Here is a 27340-nt window from a genome sequence, read left to right as displayed (position 1 = left end):
CAACATAGTGGGATCCCATCTCTATAAAAAATAAATTTAAAAATCAATAATTGAAGTATAATAGAAAATCAAGTATAAATAGTAATGTCTTAGAAGAAAGCCAGGCCAGATGTGGTGGCCCACACCTGTAATCCTAGCACTTTGAGATGCTAAGGCAGAGGATTGTTTGAGCCCAGGAATTCAAGACCAGCTAGGCAACATGTGAGACCCTGTCTCTACAAAATAAAAATTACCCAGCCATGATGACATTTGCCTGTGGTCCCAGCTACTCTGGAGACTGAGGTGGGAGGATCAAGGCAGCAGTGAGCTGTGATTAACCCACAATCCTCTAATAAATTCCCACAAGCATCAATTGCCCAGACTGCACGCCAGCCTGGACAACAGAGTGAGATGCTGTCTCAAAAAAACAACAAAAAAATTTGATGGTAAAATGGTTTATACGTCTTTTTATGTTGTCTATTTGTAATGTCTTTTTTCATTCACCTACCCCGTGAACTTCAGTTACCATCTTCTTTGACTCTTCCCCTGTGTCCTTCAAACATAGTTAGGGTCTTTCTGTAAAACTTTCACTGTACCTACTATTATAGTACTTATTTATAGTGTAATTATTTATTTACTTATCTGTTACCTGTACTGTAGAGCTTTGATGGAACACATTATTTGGGTTCTCATGTTTATCATGTGAATTTTAGATGAATGTAGACTGAAATTATGGCCCATGATACATTCCATTTTAACTCTTTTGTTAAACAGAAGAGCACTTGAAAGAATTTGGTTTCATTTTAATGTTCTTTAGCATAATAAACTATTTACCACATACTTAACTCATGGTAACATGCTTTAAAAAATTATTTTTCTTTTATATCCTGAAAAATTACTTTTATTTTTAGGTCCTTACTGTGTCTGAGCCATTTAGAGATTATATGCCAAATGTATGTTTCTTAGTTTATCTGTGTCCTGTCTGTGTGTATGTGTCCAGGTAATTACTTTGCCATGATGGAAACATTTTTGTAAAAAGAATAGTACAATTTCAATAATTGTGGTTGAAATATGTTGTCATTTAAACCTACATATTTAAGGAGACAGACTGTTGCCTTTTTAATGCATTGTAGTGAGTAAACTTAACAAATTAAAGAATTGGAGAGAAGTAAAATAGTTTGCGCATTATCAGTGATACATGTGTTACAAGCTTTATTTTGTGTACGTATATGTTAAAAGAGAAAACCATGAGCCATGTTTTAAAATATGTACTTGTTTTAGTTGTTGATTTACTGATGAATAAATTTCTGATATTAGGATTTTTTTTTTTTTTTTTTTTAGCATGCCGTTATTAGTGTTGTATGACCGTATTCTGGAGACTAGGCATCAGAACAAGGATAAATTTGTTATTGAAAAATCTGATTTTCATACTAGGGTAATTCAAAATCTCTTTATAGCTTAGTGTTCAGTCTACCTCTAAGAGGTAGACAGGGTTCCTCAAAAGATCGAAATATTAAACCAGTACAACAAGGATTTCATTTTCAAAAAGAAAAAAATATTAAATTAGGAAAAATGATTATAGTTTTTGGTCTTCAGTGTTTCATAACCAAGTGTTTATATACGGTTAAAAAAAGGACTTACTCTACATCAGATTGAGAGCCCAGCAAATACAATTATAGTGTATAGTAAATGGACAAGTGGGTAGAAGGAACAAAGACTAAAGAAGAACTACACGGTGGAGGCGCAGGCACAGAGGCTTGTGCCTGTAATCCCAGTGGCCGAGGCAGACAGATCATGAGGTCAGGAGTTTGAGACCAGCCTGACCAACGTGGTGAAACCCTGTCTCTACTAAAAATACAAAAATCATTCAGGCGTGGTGGCACACACCTGTAATGCCAGCTACTCAGGAGGCTGAGGCAGGAGAATCGCTTGAAGCCTGGAGGCGAAGGTTACAGTGAGCCAAGATTGCCCCACTGCACTCCAGCTTGGGCAACAGAACAAGACTCTTGTCTCAAAAAAAAAAAAAAAAAAAACTATGTGGTAGAAAAATCGATGCTTGTGGGAATTTATTAGAGGATTGTGGGTTAAATTTAGTACTGAATGCAGCCTTTTGTTGTTTAAAAAATTTTTTTGAACTTACAGTCTACATCAGCATCAGCATCTGCGTCACCATTTCAATCTGCGTGGTATAGTGAATCTGAGATAACTCAGGGAGCACGCTCAAGATCGCAGAACCAGCAACGGGATCATGATTCAAAAAGACCTAAACTTTCCTGTACAAACTGTACTACCTCAGCTGGGAGAAATGTTGGAAATGGTTTAAACACGTTATCAGGTAAGAATGAGTTTCTGTAGGTATTTTAAGCAGTTTTTCTCCAGATATAACACAGTTGTTCTTAGTTTTGGAATGACGCAAGTAGATTTTATATGAAGAAAGACAGTGGGTCAGAAATGTAGTGGAATTTCCAAAATCTTACTTTAAATTAATGCTAGAACTGATAATAATTCTTCTGCATTTTTCTTGTAAAATTGATATAGATACCTTAAACAGGATATTAACAGATTTTAATTAGAATAGCTGGTATTTTATGATAATCAAATTGGTAAATATATGTATTCTTTTCGTTATTATATTTTGTAATTGTTACAAGGAAAGCTAAATCTACTGATGTGTTTAAAATATTGCTTAAGCATGTCTTATATAAATGATACATTGTAGTATATAATATTTATTTTCAGAAAATATGGAGGCTAAGGCGGAATGATCACTGGAGGCCAGGAGTTTGAGACCAGCCTAGACAACATAGTGAGACCCTGTTTCTACCGAGGAAAAAAAAAAAAAAAAAAAAGAATTAGCTGGGCATGGTGGTGCATGCCTGTAGTCCCTAGCCACTTGAGGGGCTGAGGCTGGAGGATCGCTTGGTCCCAGGAGTTTGAGGTTATGGTGAGCTATGATCATGCCAATGCACTGTAGCCTGGTAGACAGAGCAAGACTCTGTTTCTTAAACAAAAAACAAATACAGAAACTCTTGAGTTACAAAAAAATGGTATTTTAGTAGGAGTTCTATACAAGGGATTAGAAAGTCACAGTTTTAGTCCTCTAACTAGATGAGTGGCATTGGGCAAGATACTAACCACTCTGGGATTTGGATGGTCTATCCATAAAGCTTCATGCCTGGTATTATGTACTGAGACACATATTTTTCACACACGATGAAAAGATCTTTTGTTGAACGGTCAGGAGGCTACTGTCTCACTCATACTCCTCTTCCAATGAAATGTTAGCCAGTGCCAGTGTTTAAGAGGAGCCAAAACTTGTGATGACACAATTGGAGGTAAAATTCTTTAAATGTTTGTGTATTACCAATTGAAGTAGTGTAAGCAGTTCCTGTCTATTTTGATAAGCTGGAATGCCATGGGAAAGACGTGCCCATCTGAAGGATATTAAGAATGTTGTGATGGCTAAGAGCAGACTGTTAATAACTTTGTAGACAAACACCACTGTGCCAGAGATATTTTTGTTCTCTTCTGCTATGTGAAAACGTTATAAATACTCTAGGCCATTTCTCTTAATAAAGAGGAATTATTAAGGCTACTAGGATTAGGGAAGAAAGAATCAAAATTTCAAGGTAAATAGTGAAGGAAAGAGGTTTGAGACTTAATGTTTAATTTACTTTTAAATGAAATCATATCTAATAAAATTTCGATAACTGTAACAATACTTTAATCCTTAGAATTAAAAATTCTAGAATAAAAAATTAACCAACTGTGGTAGCAGTAAAAATAATTCTGATGAAATTGTATTGTTCACATCTTCCCTTTCCAGATGCCTTTGATTTTGATACTGGCAGTTCTCCAGCATCACTTTCATTGACTTTTTTTGTGAAATTCTCCATCTTTGGCAAGATTTACATTTTTGTTCTGTAATCGTTTTACATAATGTATAGGTAGATGTGGGAAGTGACTGAGACATTGACATCATGTATGGGGTAGATTTTAATGTTAGGCAAAGAAGAATATGTTTAGAGTAGGAAATAATTTTATAAGTGATTAGTTCATTTGTAAATTTATGTTTTACTGAATTGTGTTTCTGATAACAACTATATAACCGAGGATTCTCATAATAAACAGTAAGGCCAGGTGCAGTGGCTCGTGCTGTAATCCCAGCACTTTGGGAGGCCGGGGTGGGCGGATCACTAGAGGTCAGGAGTTTGAGACCAGTCCGGCCAACAGGGTGAAACCCCATCTCCACTAAAAATACAAAAATTAGCCGGGCATGGTGGCGTGCGCCTTGTAGTCCCAGATATTCAGGAGGCTGAGGCAGGAGAATCACTTGAACCCAGAAGGTGGAGGTTGCTGTGAGCTGAGATCGTGCCACTACACTCCAGCCTGGGCGACAGAGTGAGACTCTGTCTCTAATAATAATAATAAATAGCACTAACTTTCCTCTCTATTACTGAAGATTGTCATCATCTAAAGCCCTGAAAGCTTTCTCTGAAATAAAACTTCTTCATTTATTTTAAGATTCATCTTGGAGGCATAGTCAAGTTCCTAGATCTTCATCAATGGTACTTGGATCATTTGGAACAGACTTAATGAGAGAGAGGAGAGATTTGGAGAGAAGAACAGATTCCTCTATTAGTAATCTTATGGATTATAGTCACCGAAGTGGTGATTTCACAACTTCGTCATGTATGTATAAATTACAAGTATAACTTCTCATAATGTTCCATTTTCCTCTTTATGTATGTTACTAAAACAACAGTACAAAGGAATAAAGTGTCTCTTTTGTCTTATGAAGATTTCAGAATACCTTAATATTTTTTTCTAGTACTTGTTTTGACCTTAAAAAATAATTTAAAATACAATAGATGAATATGAGTATCTAGATTCCATCTACCTTTACGTTGTTTAACTTGCATTTTTCCTCTTAAGAATGTCTGTTAGAAAGTAACACACTAAATCATATATCCTCAAATAGAATTTGCCTGTAACAGATGTAGTTTAATAAATAACTACTTCTGATTATTCTTCTACTTCTGAAATAACTGAAAGTTGAAATCACCATTTTAAGGCATAATTTGGAATTACTTTAGTATAACATGGATGTGCCTCTAGTTTTATTAAATTGACCTCAAGACCCACACTTTGTTTTTGGTTTGTTTGTTTTGAGATGGAGTTTTGCTCTTGTTACCCAGGCTGGAGTACAATGGCATGATGTCAGCTCACTGCAACCTTCGCCTCCCGGGTTCAAGCGATTCTCCTGTGTCAGCCTCTCAAGTAGCTGGGGTTACAGGCATGTGCCACCATGCCCAGCTAATTTTGTGTTTTTAGTAGAGACTGGGTTTCACCATTTTGGCCAGGCTGGTCTTGAACTCCTGACCTCAGGTGATCCAACTGCCTCGGCCTCCCAAAGTGTTGAGATTACAGGTATGAGCCATTGCACACAGCCACACTTTGTGTCATTGTACATAGCCTTAAACTATCATACTAAGTAACTGAAGAAAAAGGTGCTAATTGAAGTTGACAAATATAGTAGGCAGAAATGGAGTTTGATTTACATAGTAGGAAATAATGTTTTGTTTTTAAAGGTTTAGGTTATTTTAATTTCTCTTACTGAGGGAAATCTTTATTTATGACGAACACATTTTATCTGCTTGGCTTTGGATGGTAGAGCTTTAGTAGACAGTATCAATAGCTTTTAGGTTTTGGAGTATAAAAGTACAGGATAGAAATAGATTTAGTTCCTAACATTTACCCTTTCATAAAGCTCCGTGTATCAGCAGAGTAGTAATTTAGCTCTTACACAAGGTTAATGGGTAGTTTCTTTGCAAAGGAATCCTATAGTATTTCTCATCCCATTTGAAGATTTAAACCACCAGTTAAGGAATCCTTTGAAAAGTGCAGATGTCATAGCCCTATTCTGATTCATAGTTCCTAGCCAGTATTTTAACAAATGTGTTACATTTGCTTCTAAATATTGGTTAGGAACTATACGATAAGAACCACAGCTGTTAACCTGAAAGAAAAAAAAATTGGAAAAATTTTTAGCTATTAGCAAGATTTTTCATAAAATTACAAGGGTTTAAAACAGCTTTTTAATTTATTGCACAGAGTAAAAAAAAATCTCTACAACAGTCTCCCTAGGATAGTTTTGCTTTTAATCATTTTAAGAGTCATTTACATTGTATTATTTGGCCTGTTCAAAATCATCTCAATTTAAATACTAGATATTATTGTATCATATCAAATAATTTCTAATCAATAAATTGAGCTCTTTTAATTTTATCAAATAAAATTTTCATAAGCTCATAATACATTTCTTTTTTATATATTTGTAATGTTGACTTTACACAGCAGTACTGGATTTTACCAGTAGGAATAGAAAGAGAAATACATTTATGTTTTTTCTGTAGTAATAGTAAACTCTGTAGTTACAATACAACAGTATTAGGTTTGAATCCAGTGCTTCGTTTTGGCATTCAACATAATAAATGCAAATAATAATGCTCAAATTATTTCATGTAATTGGTTATGTTCCTTTCAAAAATAGATGTTCAAGACAGAGTTCCTTCATATTCACAAGGAGCAAGACCAAAAGAAAACTCAATGAGCACTTTACAGTTGAATACGTCATCCACAAACCACCAATTGCCTTCTGAACATCAGACCATACTAAGTTCTAGGGACTCCAGAAATTCTTTAAGATCAAATTTTTCTTCAAGAGAATCAGAATCTTCCCGAAGCAATACACAGCCTGGATTTTCTTACAGTTCAAGTAGAGATGAAGCCCCAATCATAAGCAATTCAGAAAGGGTTGTTTCATCTCAAAGACCATTTCAAGAATCTTCTGACAATGAAGGTAGGCGGACAACGAGGAGACTACTGTCACGCATAGCTTCTAGCATGTCATCTACTTTTTTTTCACGAAGATCTAGTCAGGATTCCTTAAATACAAGATCATTGAGTTCTGAAAATTCTTACGTTTCTCCAAGAATCTTGACAGCTTCACAGTCCCGTAGTAATGTACCATCAACTTCTGAAGTTCCCGATAATAGGGCATCTGAAGCTTCTCAGGGATTTCGATTTCTTAGGCGAAGATGGGGTTTGTCATCTCTTAGCCACAATCATAGCTCTGAGTCAGATTCAGAAAATTTTAACCAAGAATCTGAAGGTAGAAATACAGGACCATGGTTATCTTCCTCACTTAGAAATAGATGCACACCTTTGTTCTCTAGAAGGAGGCGAGAGGGAAGAGATGAATCTTCAAGGATACCTACCTCTGATACATCATCTAGATCTCATATTTTTAGAAGAGAATCAAATGAAGTGGTTCACCTTGAAGCACAGAATGATCCTCTTGGAGCTGCTGCCAACAGACCACAAGCATCTGCAGCATCAAGCAGTGCCACAACAGGTGGCTCTACATCAGATTCGGCTCAAGGTGGAAGAAATACAGGAATAGCAGGGATTCTTCCTGGTTCATTATTCCGGTTTGCAGTCCCCCCAGCACTTGGGAGTAATTTGACCGACAATGTCATGATCACAGTAGATATTATTCCTTCAGGTTGGAATTCAGCTGATGGTAAAAGTGATAAAACTAAAAGTGCGCCTTCAAGAGATCCAGAAAGATTGCAGAAAATAAAAGAGAGGTAAATTCGAATACCTGTCTTAAGCCTATAAATGAAAAATAGAGAAAGAACTCGTCATTTCTTTTTTCTTTTTTTTGAGACGGAGTCTCACTCTGTCACCCAGGCTGGAGTGTAACGGTACCATCTTGACTCACTGCAGCCTCGGCCTCCCAGGTTCAAGCATTTCTCCTGTTTCAGCCTCCCAAGTAGCTGGGACTACAGGTGCACTCCACCACGCCTGGCTAATTTTAGAATTTTTAGTAGGGATGGGGTTTCACCGTATTGGTCAGGCTGGTCTCAAAACTCCTGACCTTAGGTGATCCACCTGCCTCAGCCTCCCAAAGTGCTGGAATTACAGGCGTGAGCCATTGTGCCCAGCCTAAAACTCTTCATTTCTAAATTGGCTTCTTACAGAATTGAAATCTGAAGGGTTTTTTTGTTTTTGGTTGTTGTTGTTGTTTTTGAGATGGAGTCTCACTCTGTTGCCCAGGTTGGAGTGCGGTGGCACAGTCTTGGCTCACTGCAACCTCTGCCTCCCTGGTTCAAGCAATTCTCCTGCCTCAGCCTCCCAAGTAGCTGGGATTACAGGTGCCTGCCACCACGCCTGGCTCATTTTTGTATTTTTAGTAGAGGCAGGGTTTCGCCACATTGGCCAGGCTGGTCTCGAACTCCTGACCTCAAGAGATCCACCTGCCTCCACCTCTCAAAGTACTGGGATTACAGGCATGAGCCACTGCTTCCAGCCTGAAATTTCTTCCCTTAACATTTACATCCAGTAAGATGTCTCACTCATAGGTAAATAGATAAGAATTAATAACTGAAGGTAGGCAATGGTGGAGGGGGGGTGTGAATTGTGTCAGAAAGTAATCTAAAGGTTATTTTAACCAGGTTGGAATACATATACGCACAAAGACAAAAACCTTAATGTCTTACCCAATTCCTTGGTAGACTAATGCTAAATGGGGTTAGTAAGAGGAACTGGATAACCATGGATTACCAATAAATCTGTCTTAGCCTTTATTAAGATGATTTATTAACCATTTATTTACATTTCTCACTGCAAATCTTTTTTTGGAATTTGATGCACAAAATTTACTTTGATTCACAAAGTAAAATTTGATGCACAAAATAATTTTTATTTTGCGTTTGAAGTCCAAGTATATACTGAATATTCTCTTTCTTTAAACTTTTTGTAGAGACAGGGTCTCGCTTTGCTTCCCATGCTGGTCTCAAACTCCTGGCTTCAAGCGATCCTCATGCTTCAGCCTCCAGAAGTGCTGAAATTACAGGCATGAGCCACCATGCCCAGCCAGTTCTTTAGATATTAGTATTATTTAACAGAGATACCAGTTTAGGCCTGGCGCAGTGGCTTATGCTGTAATCCCAGCACTTTGGGAGGCCAAGGCAGGCAGATCACGAGGTCAGGAGATCGAGACCATCCTGGCCAACATGCTGAAACCCTGTCTCTATTAAAAATACAAAATTTAGCTGGGTGTGGTGGCGTGCACCTGTAGTCCCAGCTACTCAGGAGGCTGAGGCAGGAGAATTGCTTGAACCTGGGAGGTGGAGGTTGCAGTGAGCCGAGATTGCACCACTGCACGCCAGCCAGGCGACAGAGCAAGACTGTCTCAAAAAAAATAAAAAAAAACAAACAGTTTAAATGCAGGCATAGAATCTTTTTATACAAAGAAATCTTTTTTATAGAGTTGGAGGTTGCTTGTAAATCACTGTTAAGAGTGAAAAGACAAAAAACCAGAGATCTTAGTCCCAGCCTGACTCTTAATTTAGTCATCCTAGTCTAATTACTTAGTATTAAAATAGTTATGAAAATGAGATAAAGTAGTTTATTTGAAATACACTTCAAGGAAGAAAAGACTTATATAAAGTTAATGTGGGATTTTTTTTTTTTCTTTTTCACAAAGGCCTAATGTAATAGAATTGTTGGGAAGCATAATTGTTACTGTTATTTTTAGATTTTTTTGTACTTTAATAAGAAAATACTTTCAAATCCAACTCTAGTGATAAAGGAAACTGCACACTTTCTGAGATGTTGGGCATTGGGCTACCATACTCCTATTTTTCATTTTATAGGACAGATTTTACCATGTGGCTGTTATTTTCCTGCTTTTAAACTTGCTATTTTTCCTTTTTTGTAGAAGGAGATTTACTCCACCCTGATAGTGTTTGTTTTAATGTTTGCTTATTATAGCAGCTTCCTCCAATTGCAGGCCGTCTGCTGTCTGCTAAGGGATGTAGTAACATATTTTCAGCCCTTAAGGTTAGGTTAATTTAAGTACAGTAGTGTAGGCAGAGAGCAAAGTGTTACTTTAGTTATCTTCAGAGAGAAATGATTGAGCCAGTACCACTCTATCTGGTTAATTTAAAAAACAGCATTTGTTGGTTATTTTGCCAGAGAGAGTGTGTGTGTATGTTTGTATTTCTGTATTACATCTTTCCTCATACCTAAGGATTTTAAGACATTCTACAATTTAAAATGGTACAGAAAAATTGAATCCACCAAGTGAATAGTTGAAACCATGAAGGGAAGAAAGTTAAATTTAAAGGTAAAATGTAAATACCATGTTTTCAATCTTTAAAAATAATTTATGCTTGAGGTTGTATCTGATTAACCCAGGGCATGAAAGTCTCCTAGCGGCTGTATATCCATCTCTTTTCACAAATCTTTTGCTAAGTTCATTTAGGAATCTATATATTCCAGGTTGTATTTCAGTAACAGTTCAGCATTCTGTATTACCAATGTACTGTATACCTGTTTTATGCCAACAGTGGACTAACGCAGTAGGGATTTTAACAACTACTTACCTTATTATATAAAACTGTTACTCTGCATTTATATATTAAGCAGTACACAATGGCCTGTTAAATAGAGGACGTAGGTTAATGGAATCTTTTATAAAGATTGCTGCAGAGAGGGGGCAGATGGAGAATTTTAAAGCATTCTTTTAAATTTTTTCCTGTAATACAAAAGTTTATCAGTTTAAACATGGTTCTGGTAACATGTAAATGAGAATCTACAAGCCAGTATGTGTTTAATTCATGGAAATAGCCTAAAATTTGAGGGGAGGCAAGGGGCAAAAGTGATAAGCTTATCTTACCTTTATACTGTTGGACTTGAAGTAGTCTGGAATACTGCAGAAATTAAAATCTCTTAGGGGTACTTATAAAGTCATTGAGAAAAATATAGATCTTAAACTGTCATTTGCCAATGACAAAATTACTTAAATCATTTGAAAATAAATGATAGGTTAGCCTATTTTACTTACCTTTAAAATACTTGTTACAATTTTTATTCTCAATGAGAGGGTTTTTCATTTTCAATCAGAGGGTTGCTGATGAATATAATTGTTATTGTTTTGTTGTTGTTACTATTTGCTTTTTTCCATCCAGAGACAGTGTGGGTAGAAATAACAAAAAAGAAAGCTTGTGATTATGTATGACTGAAGTAACCAACCAGGATGAGTTATGATAGCTTTGGGAAATGTGCCTTCTTTTCCAGCCTCCTTTTAGAGGACTCAGAAGAAGAAGAAGGTGACTTATGTAGAATTTGTCAAATGGCAGCTGCATCATCATCTAATTTGCTGATAGAGCCATGCAAGTGCACAGGAAGTTTGCAGTATGTCCACCAAGACTGTATGAAAAAGTGGTTACAGGCCAAAATTAACTCTGGTAAGGTTTACCCTTTTGTGTTTTCACAATTTTTCTAAGAGATGCATGTATATATGCATTTTGGTTAACAAATTTATAATTTATAGATTGTTGAATTTAGACTTTTAACAAGTGTCTTAATCATTTTTGAAGTCTCAGCAGAAGCATTAAAGAGCATTAGTCTTTCTTTGTAAATGTTTAGTAATGTGTCTTATATTTCATTTCCTACCAAACTGTTTACTACTTCATACATGTATAATACAGCTGTAATTTGTGTCCCTTATATCATGTAAGATCCTTTTGAATCAAGGACATAGACTCACCATTTACCAGCTGTGTGTCCTTGAGAAAGATTTATTTCTAATGTTGCTCTTGTATCACTTAGCAAATTACGATAATAAGGCTACTGTGGGGATTTATTTGTTCATTGAGTGCCTGTAATGGAGCCAGGCACAATGGTTCTAGACGTTGGTTATAGGATGGTAAAAAGACAAGGCACCTGCTTCTTGTAGTGATATTGGGTGTTAAGGAAGTGCCTTTCTGAGGTGAGAACATGTAAATTGAAAGCTGAGCTATTCCATAATTAGGGGAAGAGCACTCTAGCATAGGGAACAGCACATTCAAAGACTTTAGGGTGGGAATCAACTTAGGTCTCTTTGAGGAGCTGGATTATGCGTAGTGTGGCTGCTGTATAATTAGTTGGGGAGGGGAGATAAAGTTGCGATGAGAGGGCAGGTGTGGCGGCTCATGCCTGTAATCCCAGCACTTTGGGAGGCTGAGACGGGCGGCAGATCACGAGGTCAGGAGATCGAGACCATCCTGGCTAACACGGTGTAACCCCGTCTCTTCTAAAAATACAAAAAATTAGCCGGCCTGGTGGCAGGCGCCTGTAGTCCCAGCTACTCGGAAGGCTGAAGCAGGAGAATGATGTGAACCCAGGAGGCGGAGCTTGCAGTGAGCCGAGATTGCGCCACTGCACTCCAGCCTGGGCAACAGAGCAAGATTCCGTCTCAAAAAAAAAAAAAAAAGTTGAGATGAGAAAGATTAGCAAAAGTTAGTTCGTGCAAGACTTAAAGGCCCAAATCTTAGATTTAAATATGATGGTGAAGCTACTAAAGAGAAAGGGAATAAAATGATGTTATTTATATTTGGCTGCTTTGTGGAGAATGGATTTTTAGGGGGACAAGAGTAGTACAGGGAGACGAACCAGGAGTCTATTATCAGAGCACTTGCTAGAGTTGGTGATGATTAACATGTAGCAGTGTGACCGTGATGATAGAATGGATAGATTCTGGTATATTTTGTAGGTAGATTCTGTAAGACATCCAATTCAGTAGATTGGATGTGATGGAATGAAGGAGAAAGAACAATTAGGGAAGCTCATATTTTTGCCTTGAGCAGTTAAGTGAATGGCAGTTCCTTTTACTGAAATAGGAAGCTGAAAAGGGAACCAAGGGTTCTGTATTGGACATATATTCAGGCTACTTACTAGATAACCATATGGAAATGTCATGTAGGCAGTTAGCTAGACAAGTGTGGCATTTCAGGAGAAACACTGAAAGTTTCAGTTATGAACACGAGTAATATTTGAGGTTTTGGTATTAAATAAGGTCAGCTAGAGGAAGAGCAGAGATCAAAGAAATAGGCCCAGGACAGAGCCCTGGGACACCCAGATGTTTAGTGAGAACAGAGGAGATTTGAAAAGCAGCTAGGAAGGAAGAAAACCAAGAAAATGTGTTGTGCAAGCCAAAAGAAGAATGCTTTAAGGTATATGCGATCAACCCTGCACTTCTGAGAGGTCAGGTAAAATGAGAAGAAAGAATAATTGGATTTGATAGCATAGATGTTCTTGGTGGTTTCAGTCTCTGCAATGGTGGGTTCCTATGCCTGATTAGATTAGACTGAGTAGAGAAAAGGAGGTAAGAAAGGATAGACAGCAACATAGGTTCGATACTTTGAACAAATTTACTACCAAGGAGACTGGAGATAGGGAACAGGAATTACAGTTACATGGGATCACAAGAAGTGTTTTTGTTTTATTTTGAGGTAGGGGATTTTAAGGCATGTTTTTATTTTGAGACTTCTAACAAAAAAAAAATACAAAAAAAGGAGAAAGAAGATGGGGTCCAGAGCACAGGTTGAGTGGTTATCCCGTAATAGGAGAAAGGATATTTCCTCTTCAGAAGGCTAGTATTGACATGGGTGTTGATCAGTTTGTTGCTTTGATGGGAAGATTTATGACTCCCTGTGTTAATTGCATCTGTTTTCTTAGAGGTAAGGTCTTTAGCTGATAAGGAGGCAGGTTAGGTTTTGAGGTGTGAGGGAAATAATATTTTAAGGATGTGGATGTGTAGTAGGATTTCCAGATTGTATTAGTGTCTATAAAAGTGATTTTAAAATGAGGTACATGTACAACTTTTTTTAAAGCGGTTTTCAGATGCTTGGGATATAGGTATGGACTAGAGTTCAATGCTTGTGGGTCTTTTGCTAGGCAAATACGATGAAGGGAGTTAAGGGTATCTATAAGGACATAATTGTGGCGATCATAGAAATTAAAATCAGGAGGAAAGTAAGGACCTCAGGAAGTGTATAGTGAGAAAGAAGTAGAGTATCTTTGAATTTTATTGACATAAGGCTAAAATAAGAATTGGTACACAGGAGGGGACAATTAAAATGGCGATTTAGGGATAGTGCAGCCAATTGTGATGAGGTCAAGGGTATGAACTGAGTTGGTGACTGAGGTGGAGAAGGGTAGTATTGGAAGCAAACATGTTGAGAAAGTTATAATCCAGTGGGACTGGTCTTAGATGTTGAAACAACCAAGGATTTAGTTGGCAAAGAAGGGTAGAGAGCCAGGTGCTGAAGTCATTAATGAATGAAGGGGGAATTAAGATTTGAAAACAGTAATGGGTGTGTTGGGTGGGCAACTACCCTCACTTCTTGGTCCTGAGTTACAAGGGACTGTGGGGATAAAATGGCTATAGAAGCATATATATAGGTATCATTAGTCAGGAGGCACTGTGGTTCAGGCATGAAAGTAAAGAGGTAGTTCAAAAAAGAAAGGTTGGTGATTAGAGGAATTTACTGATATTAGACCACGAGTACCAGGGGACATTAGAAACAACTAGTAAGGTAGAAAATTAGATCAGATTAATAAATATACATAATTGTGAAATTAAAGATCTGATTATTATAGCATAGTAACATAGACAACTATGTTGTGAGGTATGATGGCACTGATTTTGATTTTCATAATCTGTTGGAGGAGTTGGGTTCAAGTTGGAGATTATGGGGATACTGGGAAAATTCCTGAGGCTCCCAGTAATGTGGTAGTCAAGTGGTGAGCAGTAGCCCCCTGGGGGGCACAAGAGGAGAAAGCAGTTATCTTCTAAGCTAGCCTGAGCTCAAGGCTCTGAACAAGCTGTCTCACCTGGAACTGCATTTTCTCTGAGCTGTATGGTGTTACAGTAACTCACAGGTTTTGTTAGTCACTGCCCTGAGGTGTTAGAAGGACTAAATGAGAGATTACACGTAAAGTGCTTAGTATTTTGACACTTAAGGGCCCAGAAATGTTAGCTATTACCAAAATGAAGAACAACAACTTGACTCAACTTCTGATACACACAACTGGATTATTAGTGCTGGATATGGAGGAAAACAGATAATACAGTTTATTGTTTAAGAACATTGGCTTTTTGAAGTTAGACAAGCCCAGTTTGGAATACTTACTGGAACACTTAGCTAGCTATAGGGTCTTGAGCGTGTTTCTTAACCCTGGCTGCTGATCAGAATCACCCACTAGAGTTTTTAAAAATACAGATGGGCCAGGCATGGTGGCTCACGCCTGTAATCCCAGCACTTTGGGAGGCTGAGGCAGGTGGAGCACCTGAGGTCAGGAGTTCAAGACCAGCCTGGCCAACATGGTGAAACCCCGTCTCTACTGAAAATACAGAAATTAGCTGGGTGTGGTGGCGCACACCTGTAATCCCAGCTACTCGGGAGGCTGAGGCAAGAGAATCACTTGAACCCAGGAGGTGGAAGTTGCAGTGAGCCAAGATCACCCCATTGCACTCCAGCCTGGGTGACAAGAGTGACACTCAATCTCAAAAAAAAAAGAGAAAAAAATACGTATGATTCAGATTCACTCTTAAAGATTCTTAAGTAGGACTAGGGTTGGGCCTCATTTCCATCTTGAGTAAAATTGAGTAATACCTCATAAAGTTGTTAATGAATGTCAAAAGAGTTATTGTTCATAGTTTCCCACTGTACCAGGCACATGGTAAGTACATGATTAAATTAAATGGGAGTTAGTTTGTTTTTGTTTTTGTTTTTTGAGACGGAGTCTTGTTCTGTCACCAGGCTGGAGTACAGTGGCACAATCTCAGCTTACTGCAACCTCTGCCTCCCGAGTTCAAGCGATTCTCCTGCCTCAGCCTCCTGAGTTAGCTGGGATTACAGGCGCACACCACCACCCCTGGCTAATTTTTTGTATTTTTAGTAGAGATGGAGTTTTGTCAGGTTGGCCAGGCTGATCTCGAACTCCTTGCCTCAAGTGATCCGCCTGCCTCGGCAGCCTCCCAAAGTGCTGGGATTACCGGCGTGAGCCACCACACCTGGCCTGGAGTTAGTTTTATAAGGTTATAATAAGTGCTTTTCAAGATATGGCCAATTGAATGTATAGGTCTCAGCAACTGAACTTTCCTGAAAGGCATTCAGAAGTATTTCTCAGAGCTGCACAAAGACCCCATCTGGTAGAAGGTTCATTCTGGTAGAGATTTAGTTAAGCATTTATTAAGAAGCTACTATATTTGGATTGCTAAAGTCTACAGGATATACAAAGATGAATAAAATAAGTCTAGTACAAGTTTAGGCAGATGCAGTTAGGGTGTAATGGGAGAGAGCCCTGATTAAGAAATATAGGAGTAGGCTGGCTGTGGTGGCTTACGCCTGTAATCCAACAGGACAAGGTGAGAGGATCCTTTGAGCCCATGAGTTAGAGGCTGCAGCGAGCCATGATCATGCCACTGCACTCCAGGCTGGGCAGCAGAGTGAGATCTTGTCTCCAGAAAAAACATGTAGAAATAAATGGGTTGCTTCCGGCTGAGTGCAGCCTTTTTGAATGACTTAATAAGTCTTTTACTCCATAGAGGAGGAAAATGAAGCCCTAAGATGTAAGAGAATCTGTATTAAATTATCTCCAAGGTCCATATTACATTTTCATGTATGCTAGACTCCAAAAAGAAGCTTGGTTTCGTTCATATATTCAAAATATAGTGAAAACTCAATGTAATTTGACTATAGCCCGTTTTGAGACAGCATACTTCTTCAGATTAGCACTCACTTTCAGCTGTTTTCTAGAAAATGTACATAAGTTACTGCTGTCTTGGACCTTATGCCAAATTTTACTCTTAAAAAACTCTTACTAACCATTAGAGTTTTATGAGCTCCTTGAAGGCAGGGCTTACTATTTACTCTTTTTTGAATCTCCAAAACCTCTAATTATTGCTTGCACATAACAATCACTCAACAAATGTTAGTTGAATTGAATTTAAACCTTTCTACCCTAATTTTAAGGCCATTTTCCCATTTGAAACCCTATCTAAATATAAACAAACAAAGGAAAAGGCAGAAAGAACCTACAAGTTTAATTACACAAGACTACTGCCTACCAAATTGGAACCAAAAAGCTTGGGAATAATCAAATGTTGAATGAATATGGAAGTTTTCTTTTTCTTTTTAAAAAAATGTTTGGTAAAACAAGTAGATAACATAAAATATGCCATTTTGACCATTTTTAAGTATACAATTGGATCCATTCACAGTGTTGTGCAGCCATCACTCCTATTTCCAAAATTGTTTATCATTCCAGACAGAAACGCTAACCATTAAGCAGTAGTAACTTCTCACTTCCTACTCCCTTCTCTGCCAAATCCCTGGTAACTTCTGATCTACTTTCTGTCTCTCTGAATTTGCATATTCCAGATATTTTATGTAAGTAGAATCATAAAATATTTGTCCTTTTGTATCTGTCTTACTTCACTTAGCATAATGTTTTTAAAGTTCATGTTGCAGCATATATGAAGACTAATTCCTTTTAGGACTGAAAGGAGCTGTTTTTATTTGGACAAGGGTGGGGTCCCTTTTTTCCCATTCTAGCAAGTAAGGCAGACACATTCCTTAAACTCCAAAAGGTCTTAGGTATGTGAGGTATGTGTTGTCACATCAAAGATACTGGCTTGGGTGTGTAACTAGGTGTTTGAGATGTTACATCACCAAACATTGTTTTCATGGCATCATGTCAAAGTACTTAAGGAGGAAGTAGGAAGTACAGATGACATTCCATTGCCTCTGTCTGCTTCCCATGATCAAGGATGTATGAGTATCTGGGAGGAAGAAAACAACCAAGGTATCTAAATAATGGTGGCAGCTTATTATCATAGGGCAGGACCTGATGTGCACATTGGATATTATAGACTGCTGTATTAGGGGACATTACTGGTTTACTGCAGAAATGTAATATTTCCTTTTCTTCTCCTTTCCTTTAAGGTTTTATGTATTTTAAGCTTAAAACTTAACGAGGAAAAGTGTTTTATGAAGACACTGTAAAACTAAGCTTTACTTGTAATTTAATTTTTACCAGGTTCTTCATTAGAAGCTGTAACCACCTGTGAACTATGTAAAGAGAAGTTGGAGCTTAACCTGGAGGATTTTGATATTCATGAACTACATAGAGCTCATGCAAATGAACAAGTTAGTATATTTTGCCTAATTTGGTAAGTGTCTATTCTATGCTTCAAGGACAGCTCTTGAAGAAAAGATTAAATCATGGTCAGAAACCTTGCATTAAAATAATAATAATAACAATGATAATGTTCTTAACATAATTCTGTTACTGCATTAGGTGTTAGAATTTCATAATTTTTTTTTTATTTTTCCCTTAAGCTTAGGAAAGTTGTTCCAAAATAGGGATGCCAACCTTATTTCCCCATAGCTGTAAGTTTTTTGAGATGCATAAATGATACAGTTAGAATGAAGAGCTCAATAATTTCCTCCTTTTTCTTTACTGAAGGAAAATTCAGGAGGTGGGGCAGGTGTGTGTTTAAGGAGATGACAAGGGTGACTTTAGAGCCAAATTGTTGAAGTGTGGTTAGCATATTTGTTTTAAAAAAACAAATATAATGCTGTAAAAGGAATGCATGAAGTGCTTGAAAAACACTTTTTGGCCAGGTACTACAATGGCTCACACGTATACCTAGCACTTTGGGAGGCTAAGACAGGATGACTGTTTGAGGCCAGGAGTTTGAGACCAGCCTCGGCAACATAGCAAGACCTGGTCTCTACAAAAGAGAAAACAAAAACACTTTTTAAATGTAGGGGTAATGGGCCTCCCCTCTTTTATTATATTGAATGAGATTTACAAAACATAAAAACCATTTTGTGCAGCCGCCATCTCTGTTTAGTTCCAAAACATTTTCATCACTCCAAAAGAAAACCCTCTACCCATTAAACAGTTGCTCCCCATTCTGTGCTCTCAGCCCCTGGCAACTACCAGTCTGTGTTGTTTTATGGATTTACTTATCCTGGATATTCATACAAATAGAATCATACATTAATATATGATATTTTCTGAACCACTTTTTTTTTAAATGTGGGAATAATAGATACCCTTTGAAGATCTGATTAAAACTATGTACCCTTCTTATAAAATATATAGACACAAATTCTGTCTCTAATTTAAGGGATTCCCAGATCCTTTGAAGCTAATTGCTTGGATCCAGATAAAGAATCACTGATCTAAAGAACGAAAACATTAAACAGTTAATGTAGCATAGGTGCTACGCTAATGCCAGTTACGTTGTTTTATTCTCCGATGCACTAGTTGTCCAAAAAGAAAATCACTTTCAGCAAGGAAATGTTTTAAATCCCCAGGGAGTTCTCTGTAGCTAGCTGAGCATTGGTATTTAAAAACCAAGGGAAACATGGAAAAATGGAATCATGGAGAGATAAATATAAATACATAACTTGTCTTCTCAAAATGAGAGTAGCTTTCAAAAGGATTGTTTCTCCTGCCATCTTCCTTCCTGAGATGCTTCTTCCTGTCTCTCAAAGGCAGTTTTTTCCTTTTGTTTTTGTTTTTGTTTTTTTGAGATGGAGTCTCGCTCTGTCATGCCTTTTCCTTTTTGATCTCAGGAATGTTTTTATTGTTTTCTAAGCATTTTAATGACCTATATTCTTTAGAAGTTTTAGGAAATATTAGGTGGAGTCATTGTAAAAACAGTGACAGCCTTGATTAAACTTCCTGGTTTTAACTTGTTTGTTCTGTGTGAATAATAGATTCTAGTGGCCTGATAGCTACACTGATTTTAAGTGATTAGTTTAATAAGTCTATATCCACATTAACCAGTGGCTTGATCTTTCGCAAGGTGATAACCATTTAATTTTTTTTTTTTTTTGAGACGGAGCCTTCCTTGTTGCCCAGGCTGGAGTGCAGTGGCACGATCTCAGCTCACTACAACCTCTGCCTCCTGAGTTTAAGCGATTCTCTTGCCTCAGCCTCCCAAGTAGGTGGGATTGGCACCCGCCTCCACACCAGGCTAATTTTTTGAATTTTTAGTAGGGATGGGGCTTCACCATGCTGGCCAGGCTGGTCTTGAACTCCTGACCTCAGGTGATCCCACCCGCCTCGGCCTCCCAAAGTGCTGGGATTACAGGCGTGAGCCACTGTGCCTGGCCCCGTTTAAAATTTTTTTTAAATGTTCTGGATATATTATTTCCTTATAAGTTAAAAATAAACAACAATAATTATTAAGTGAATCATTTCTTTTTTTTTTTTTTTCTCTTTTTTGACGGAATTTCACTCTTGTCACCCAGGCTGGAGTGCAATGGCGTGATCTTGGCCAACTGTAACCTCCACCTCCCAGGTTCAAGCGATTCTTCTGCCTCAGCCTCCCAAGTAGCTGGTGTTACAGGCTCCTGCCACCACACCCAGCTAATTTTTGTATTTTTAGTAGAGATGGGGTTTCACCGTGTTGGCCAGGCTGGTCTTGAACTCCTGACCTCAAGTGAACCACCCACCCCAGCCTCCCAAAATGCTGGGATTATAGGCGTGAGCCACGGCACCTGGCCTCAAATTTCTTGAATACTCAGTAGACTCTGATAATCAGTTACTTGCTGAAGTTGGTACTAAGAACATAGAGTTCTTAACGTCCAATGAACCAGTTGCCTAATTCAGTTTGTAAATAGTTCACCGTAAAAATTACAGGACAGATTAGATTATTAATAATTCTATATTTATGATTTGTATTCATGGCTTGAAAACAACTGTGGGGGGAAAAGAGAAACTTTTAATCTGAGGAATATGAGCCCCTTTAAATTATCAGGTTCAGAGAGGTATTTAAAATGTAACAGCATTCTTATCTCACTCTCCCTTGAGCTAAATAAGCCACTTGCTTTGGGGCCTCTAGACTAACTAGTGCCAAGTAGCCATAAAATGTCATATACCCTATAGTTCAATCACGTATAGCCAATCACTAACCAATGTTATTTCTGTAAACCAATCTTGAGAATTCAGAATGAACAACTTTTGTTATCTCTCCCTTCCTGATTTGTCCTTTTTTCTTTAAAAATTTGAGCCTTTCTTTTATTCTCTGGAGCACTCTCCCCAAGGCAGCTTGGAAGTGGGAGCCTGGCAGCAGTCCTGAACCTTGACTAAAATAAACTCTGTTAAATTTTGTCTCAACTTCTTCCTTTTAGGTTAACACAACAGAACAGTTTTGAATTGAAGAACTGTTTTTACCAACTACAAATTTCTGTGTGAATGATTAGTCTCTTACCTTTATTAATTCATTCTTTTATTTATGCCTTTATGTTCATCATATTACACAGAAAAACACTTGAGCTATCAGAATAGATTTTAATTATAGTAGTATATTGGCATAGCTATAGATGAAATGTAATTTTTAACTAAACATAATAGCTATAGCCATTTGTATAATGAAATCTATGACCTTTATAGAAAACCAAAGCATTCATTCCACCATCAAATTATTTAAAAGTTCCATTTTTATATAAAGTCATTATACTAAAGAAGACTATGAGAATAAAAAGTAAAATTTTATGAAATTATAAAGGATAGTCTTTTTTTCTTAAAAAATGGCATTGTATCCCTTATTAGGAACTGGATATGAATACATTTCCTCTAGTTTAATCAGTGCACTGTGAGTATCAGTCTCAATTCTACTAATTTTTCATTCTCTGTATTTTTCTTTTCTCCTGTTTGCTTCCCTGTTGAAGGCTGAGTATGAGTTTATCAGCTCTGGTCTCTACCTAGTGGTGTTATTGCACTTGTGCGAACAAAGCTTTTCTGATATGATGGGAAATACAAATGAACCAAGCACACGTGTCCGAGTAAGTAATAATGAAGTCGGGGAGAGGGAGGGTATGATGCAGCAAGTGTATGCCTTGGAAAGCAGATTGTTTCATATGTTGACATCTTATTTCCTTTGGGAAGCTTTTATTTTTTAAATGTTTCTTAAAAATAAAGATACCGTAGATTTAATGGAAATTGCTGTCTTCTATAACAAGCAGCCTGATTTTCTCATAAAGTTATTTTAGAGAAAGAAGTAATTTTCTAGCTCTCAAAGGTAATTGGAATGTATTTCATTGAAAAACAGAATTGGAAACATTGAGGGAAAATGGGCTTTTTATTATTAAAACAAAACCTCCGTATTATCACTTAGAAACCTGAAATTGAACTCCAAAAGCCAAAGAGTATGGGAAATTAACTTCAATTTGTTTGTTAGATATGGAATAGTTGGTTGTTTACTGTGTATGCTATTAGCCATAATACAACATTTTGGCCAGCTGTATCTTAGGTATTTATAAGTAAACGATGCTCTTTGCGTCAGTGTACCAGACGAAACTTTATGCTCTGCTGTCTGGGCCATTTTGTGCAGCAAGGGCTAGGGTCTCTATATATCTGCCATTATTGTAGCATTCTGAATACTTCATGTCTTGAAATGTGTTCATAAGTATATCCTTCAAACTCTTAGATGTTAACTTCGGTGATAAAAATGTAGTAGAGTTCATGTAATGTTTTTATTTTGAAAATTATCAAATAACTGCAATTCAATGTATATAATACTCCTAAATTAGTAAAAAATTTTCTTTATCATGTGGACATTATTCCAGTGAGCTGGTTAACAGATAATTATCATTGAAGAGCATTCATATTATCTATCAAGAGCATTCAGAATTTGAGCAAAGATCTCTTGACTTCTAAGTACTTTAGAAATTGTGAGCCCCTAAAACCTTAATACCGTAAAATGATTTCTAAAAAGGTACCTTAAGTCTTCAGAATGGATAAACCATATAAAACATGTAAGAACTTTTGAATTCGTGTGTTTTTAAAAGTTCATATTAACAAGTTTTACAATGGAAAATTACAGAATTTTGGATGATACTCCAAAGTGGAAGTCATTAGGATTTTTTTTTAATGTATAGAACTAAATACATACTTTTATCAAATTTAGGTAGGAAAATATTGGTTCTTGGGAGTTGTGTGTGTGTGTGTGTGTGTGTGTGTGTATGTGCACGCGCGCCCACTGAAACTGAATTTATTTGGGTCCAAATACAAGGGTGGTTTTTGGTTTTGTTTTGTTTTTTTTCCTCCATTTCATAATTTTTTGAAGTGTTTATAAGAAGGCAATATCATTGGATAAAATTATTGTATCTGCTCCCAATTTTAAAAAACTGGTTTCTACATGATTATAAAGATTATATAAAACATTTAAAAATTAATACCATTAAGCTTGTGATTTTTGATGTTGGGGGGAGAAAAACCCCTATTTAAAGGCTTAAACTGATGTTTGACTTTTTAAGTAGAAATGAATCTCCTATAGTGATTCTCTCTTTAGATCCATTTGCAACATTTAAACTACTGTATTTCTTTCTGCATTGTTTCTAGTTTATTAACCTTGCAAGAACTCTTCAGGCACATATGGAAGATCTCGAAAGTAGGTGGAATTTCCCCTCCCCAGACTTGTTGAATTTACTTTTGCAAATTAAACCCAGAGCAAAACCTAAGTATATACTCCGTTCTGCCAAATTAGAGCTCATTTATAGGCTTAATAATACCAAAATGATTGATTTGGGAAATATGGGTTGGGAAACTGACATTAGTTTTTTTTTTTTAAAGCATATTTTAAGGTATGGAAGCATGTAATTTTAACTGCATTTTACTTTTTTTTCAAAGAGAAATTTATTGTTGATCACCTTGATTTCAGGATTTATAATAAAAAAGGCATAAATCTTAACTAGTAATCAAACCACATTTCTTAATCTGTTAGGATTTTGTTTTGTTTCATTTCGTTTTTGGTAAGCAATTTTACCTGTTAACTCAGCTTTGTTAGATCATAAGAGATTATTCCTGGGCTTACATATGATTCCAGGAAAATATGGGACAAGGAGTCCTAATTCTGAATCCATATCAGAAGCCAAAAAGGGCTTTGTTTTGTGGGTTTTTTGTTGGTGGTGGTGGTGGTGTGTTTTTTTTGGCTTATTGTAGGTCCTCATGGACCTTTAATTAGGTAGCCAGCTCTGCCAACAGCTCGAATCTCTTAAGATCACATTCCAGCATCAGGATTTCTGGCTGGGATTATAAGTGAAGGCACTTAATTCTCAAATCTTTACATGCATCTGTACAGCCTACCCTCTTCTTAATGTCCTGTAACTTCCAGTGTGCTTCATACCATGTGGGCACAGGTATTGGTGGCTCTACCCACCCAACCCCTACATATTTTACTTTTTCACCCTTTGTTGCCCATTCCAAAACACTACTCAAAGTGTCTTTTTAAAATATGTATTCTTCAGTTGAATACTGAAGAATTGCTTTCTATACTCATCTTCAAACTATTTGGAGTGTTATCTATAGTGTGCATAACATTTTTACTTTTAGAGAAAGCTCAACATCCTTTGAAGTAAGGTTTAAAAAGGACTTAGTCCTCATAGGAACTTTTTAATTCTAGGTAATGTAAAACATAGATTTTTGTCATTAAGTCTATACTACTTTCAAGTTTTTAAAGGTTTTGAGATGAAACCAGATAACATATTTTCACAATTTTAATTAGGATATGTGAAAAGAAAGGAGTCAGTGCAAATTCACTTGGTATAAAATTTTTTCCCTTTACACCTTCTTTCAGATCCCTTAGGTTGGCCTAATACAAAGGTCTCTGTTTTTTTAAATTACAATTTATACTTTGTCCAGCGTCATGATAGTAATTTGTTTCAGTGTATGTTTTCCCCAGGTTTCTCCATTTTAAAAAACTAACATTCTCGTTTAAAATTTAGTTTCTTAAACATAGTATTGTCTGCTCCTAACATGTGGGAAGAAAAACATGGAGGTGAAATATGTCCATACTCAAATAAGCATGAAAGACAAGGGTGCTGCAAGTTAACCCCTAAATATCAGAGTATTAGTACATTCTGAAATGGGTTCTGACTAAATTATCCTCTCCTGTGGAGTGGAGTTAAATGGAAAAACACAAGAAGTTCCTTAATCTGTAATTTTTTAGTTTGGTATTTCTCAGTGATAGGGCATAAAACTTAACAGTAGAGTTTATATCAGTCATGACTTAGTTATATGCTCGTCATTTATTAAATGGATTTAAATCTATTAGTGTTGCATAGTTTTTCTGTGCTTTGCCCTAGGTTGATTCCATTTGTTGGATGCTCTTAATTTGTCCAATGTAAATATAAAAAGAGAGGGCATTAAACCTTTTTGCCCTTGATAATGGGGGAAAGATGCTGGTTAGATGTTTATTTTAGTGAGCTTGCATTTTCTTTCACATGCAAAGCAGTTCATAGAATTCATAGTTTTATACTTACTATGTCTTTCCTAAAGACACCCAGGATGCTTTATTTTTAACTCTTGAGCCACTAGTGACTCTTGAATAAATTGAGGTCAGAAATGTTGCAAAAGTGTTAAGTTTCTGACAGTGTGGAGACAGGGGAATAATCTCAACAGTAGGTTTTTACTGAATCCAATTATTTTAATTTAGGCTGTGTCTATATGAAGCTTTTTTGACTTACTAAATGAACTTTTATCTTGGCATTGTATAGACATAGCTTTGATGTAAATTGCAAGAACACCCATAACCTTTTATTCTATGTACATTTCTTTTCATTCTCATCGGATGCATCAAACATGCAGCGGTAATAAGCCAGATTCTACTCAGGTGTGTGAGAGCACTTGCCTTAAGTTGACTTTTTTCCTAGTGTTTATATATCATTAGCTACTATGAACACAGATTGATCTCAGAAACATTTTAGAAGATGCTCTTGAACCACATTTTTAAGCATTTTCATTTTTATAAAAATCGATATAACATTACAAAAAGATGGGGCGGGGGCAATTGTGGTTGGGCATCACCCAGTCAGACCACCCTAACCCTGTCATACAACTTATCATTTTGATCAAACGATATACTAAATTGGGATTTTTGTTTTTACAAGTCATTGCTGTTCTGGCTTCATATTTACACTTCCCATTCTTATCCCCCTTAAAATCATTCTTGATCATTCTGTTTTCTTTCAACAGCTTCAGAGGATGATTCCGAAGAAGATGGAGACCATAACAGGACATTTGATATTGCCTAACTTCATATAAGACAGATGGATGATCTGTGAACACAGTGTTTATTAAAAATGGCAATTAAATATAAATTCTGTGGGGGAATGCCTAATACATTGACTATATATAAAATGAATATATACATACACATGTATGCCTGTATATATATATTCATTCTCAAGTGTTGAATTAAAATTCTGCTGGACTTTTTAACATAGCAAATCTGATGTTTATAAACTGGTAATCAAAAAGGTTTTTTTCTTTTAGGTGAGTGGGAAAGTATTACCCTTGTTTTAAATATCTAAGCAATGCCTATCAACCCTTTGTGTTCTGATTACTGTAGTCATATTTATGAAAAAAGGTTTGTGTTTTACTCTTGCTATTGAGAAAAGTGGGACAAAATATACTTTTGAAATAAAATGCTATATGGCACCTAATTATTTTTTCTTTTAAAATGCCTTAAGTTGCAGTCTCATTTTGATAATCATTTGCTTCCAGTGTTTAAAAATTAAAAAGAATGGGGAGAAGGTTATGAGAAGAGCATTATATTAAGTTTCCAAATTTAATTTGAATTCCAAATTCACTTAGCAATAAAATCGAATTTTTAAAAACTATATATAAAATGTATAAATGATGGATAGATTTTTGTATTGATTTGCAAAATGCAGATTATATTTGATAGGCTATAGTATGTAGATATTCCTTTTAGGAATATTACAGCTGTAAATTATATGAGACTTGCCAGTCAAATGCTATTTGGTTTAAAAAAATTATTGCAATCTCAAGTTAATGGAATATTTTTAAATCCCACATTCAGAAACACTGGTTTTCAATGTGTTTTTTAGTGTTGTCACTTCTTTATAGATAAATATATAAATAACCTGTTTGGATCCTGGTCCTTTTTAACTGTTCCTTGGTAATTCTGAGCATTTATTTGATGACTTAATATTTTTCACTACCTTTGAAGAACAGAACATTATTCACCACGAATGGATCTATACTGTGGTCATGAGTTGTGTATACTTCCATAACACTGTATTTTTCTTCTGTCAATACCCTTAGGATACACTTTAAAACACCTTAAGGTCTGATGTTATGGCAACAAACTACTTTTTCAAACCTAAATAGGAAACATGTAATTTCTCAAAAGTGAATGAACAATTTGCCCACACTTAGTTTGTTGGTCTTATGTAAAACATTGGCTCGAAATAAAGTGCACACTGATTTATTTTACTGTTTGAAATGTTTCCTTCTAAACTGGTGCTCAAAGACATCGAACTTCATAACCAACAATTTTATTACAATTTCAAATCTCATTTTAAGTAATACTATAAATGTTCTAAAACATTTGCTCACCTCTTGCCAGTTATCTTTGCATTGTCTGTCTTAAAGCAAAAATATAAAATTTAAGGGTGGTAGTTTTAATATATTCTGT

At 36.4% G+C, this 27340-nt stretch overlaps 1 protein-coding gene across 7 annotated transcripts in view; it reads left to right on the top strand.

Moving 5' to 3' along the window:
* Window positions 1–27133, top strand: part of MARCHF7 (membrane associated ring-CH-type finger 7) — a 55621-nt gene extending 28488 nt beyond the window's left edge. For 4 of the 7 annotated variants that reach the window (XM_032755622.2, XM_032755623.2, XM_032755621.2 and 1 more), the window contains exons 3-10: window positions 2122–2314; window positions 4504–4671; window positions 6533–7631; window positions 11128–11297; window positions 17917–18026; window positions 21570–21683; window positions 23242–23290; window positions 25873–27133. In XM_032755622.2, coding sequence (XP_032611513.1) covers window positions 2122–2314; window positions 4504–4671; window positions 6533–7631; window positions 11128–11297; window positions 17917–18026; window positions 21570–21683; window positions 23242–23290; window positions 25873–25931 — 1962 coding nt within the window. In that variant the 3' untranslated portion in view covers window positions 25932–27133. The remainder of the gene's footprint in view (window positions 1–2121; window positions 2315–4503; window positions 4672–6532; window positions 7632–11127; window positions 11298–17916; window positions 18027–21569; window positions 21684–23241; window positions 23291–25872) is intronic. The other 3 variants (XM_032755624.2, XM_058441726.1, XM_058441729.1) reach the window with 3 other exon arrangements.
* The last annotated feature ends 207 nt before the right edge of the window (window positions 27134–27340 follow it).

This window comes from Hylobates moloch, unplaced genomic scaffold, assembly GCF_009828535.3.
Source record: "Hylobates moloch isolate HMO894 unplaced genomic scaffold, HMol_V3 SCAFFOLD_1, whole genome shotgun sequence".
In the NCBI taxonomy this organism is placed as follows: Eukaryota; Metazoa; Chordata; class Mammalia; order Primates; family Hylobatidae; genus Hylobates; species Hylobates moloch.
Note: the sequence above shows the minus strand (reverse complement) of the source record. Positions and strands in the feature narration are given on the sequence as shown.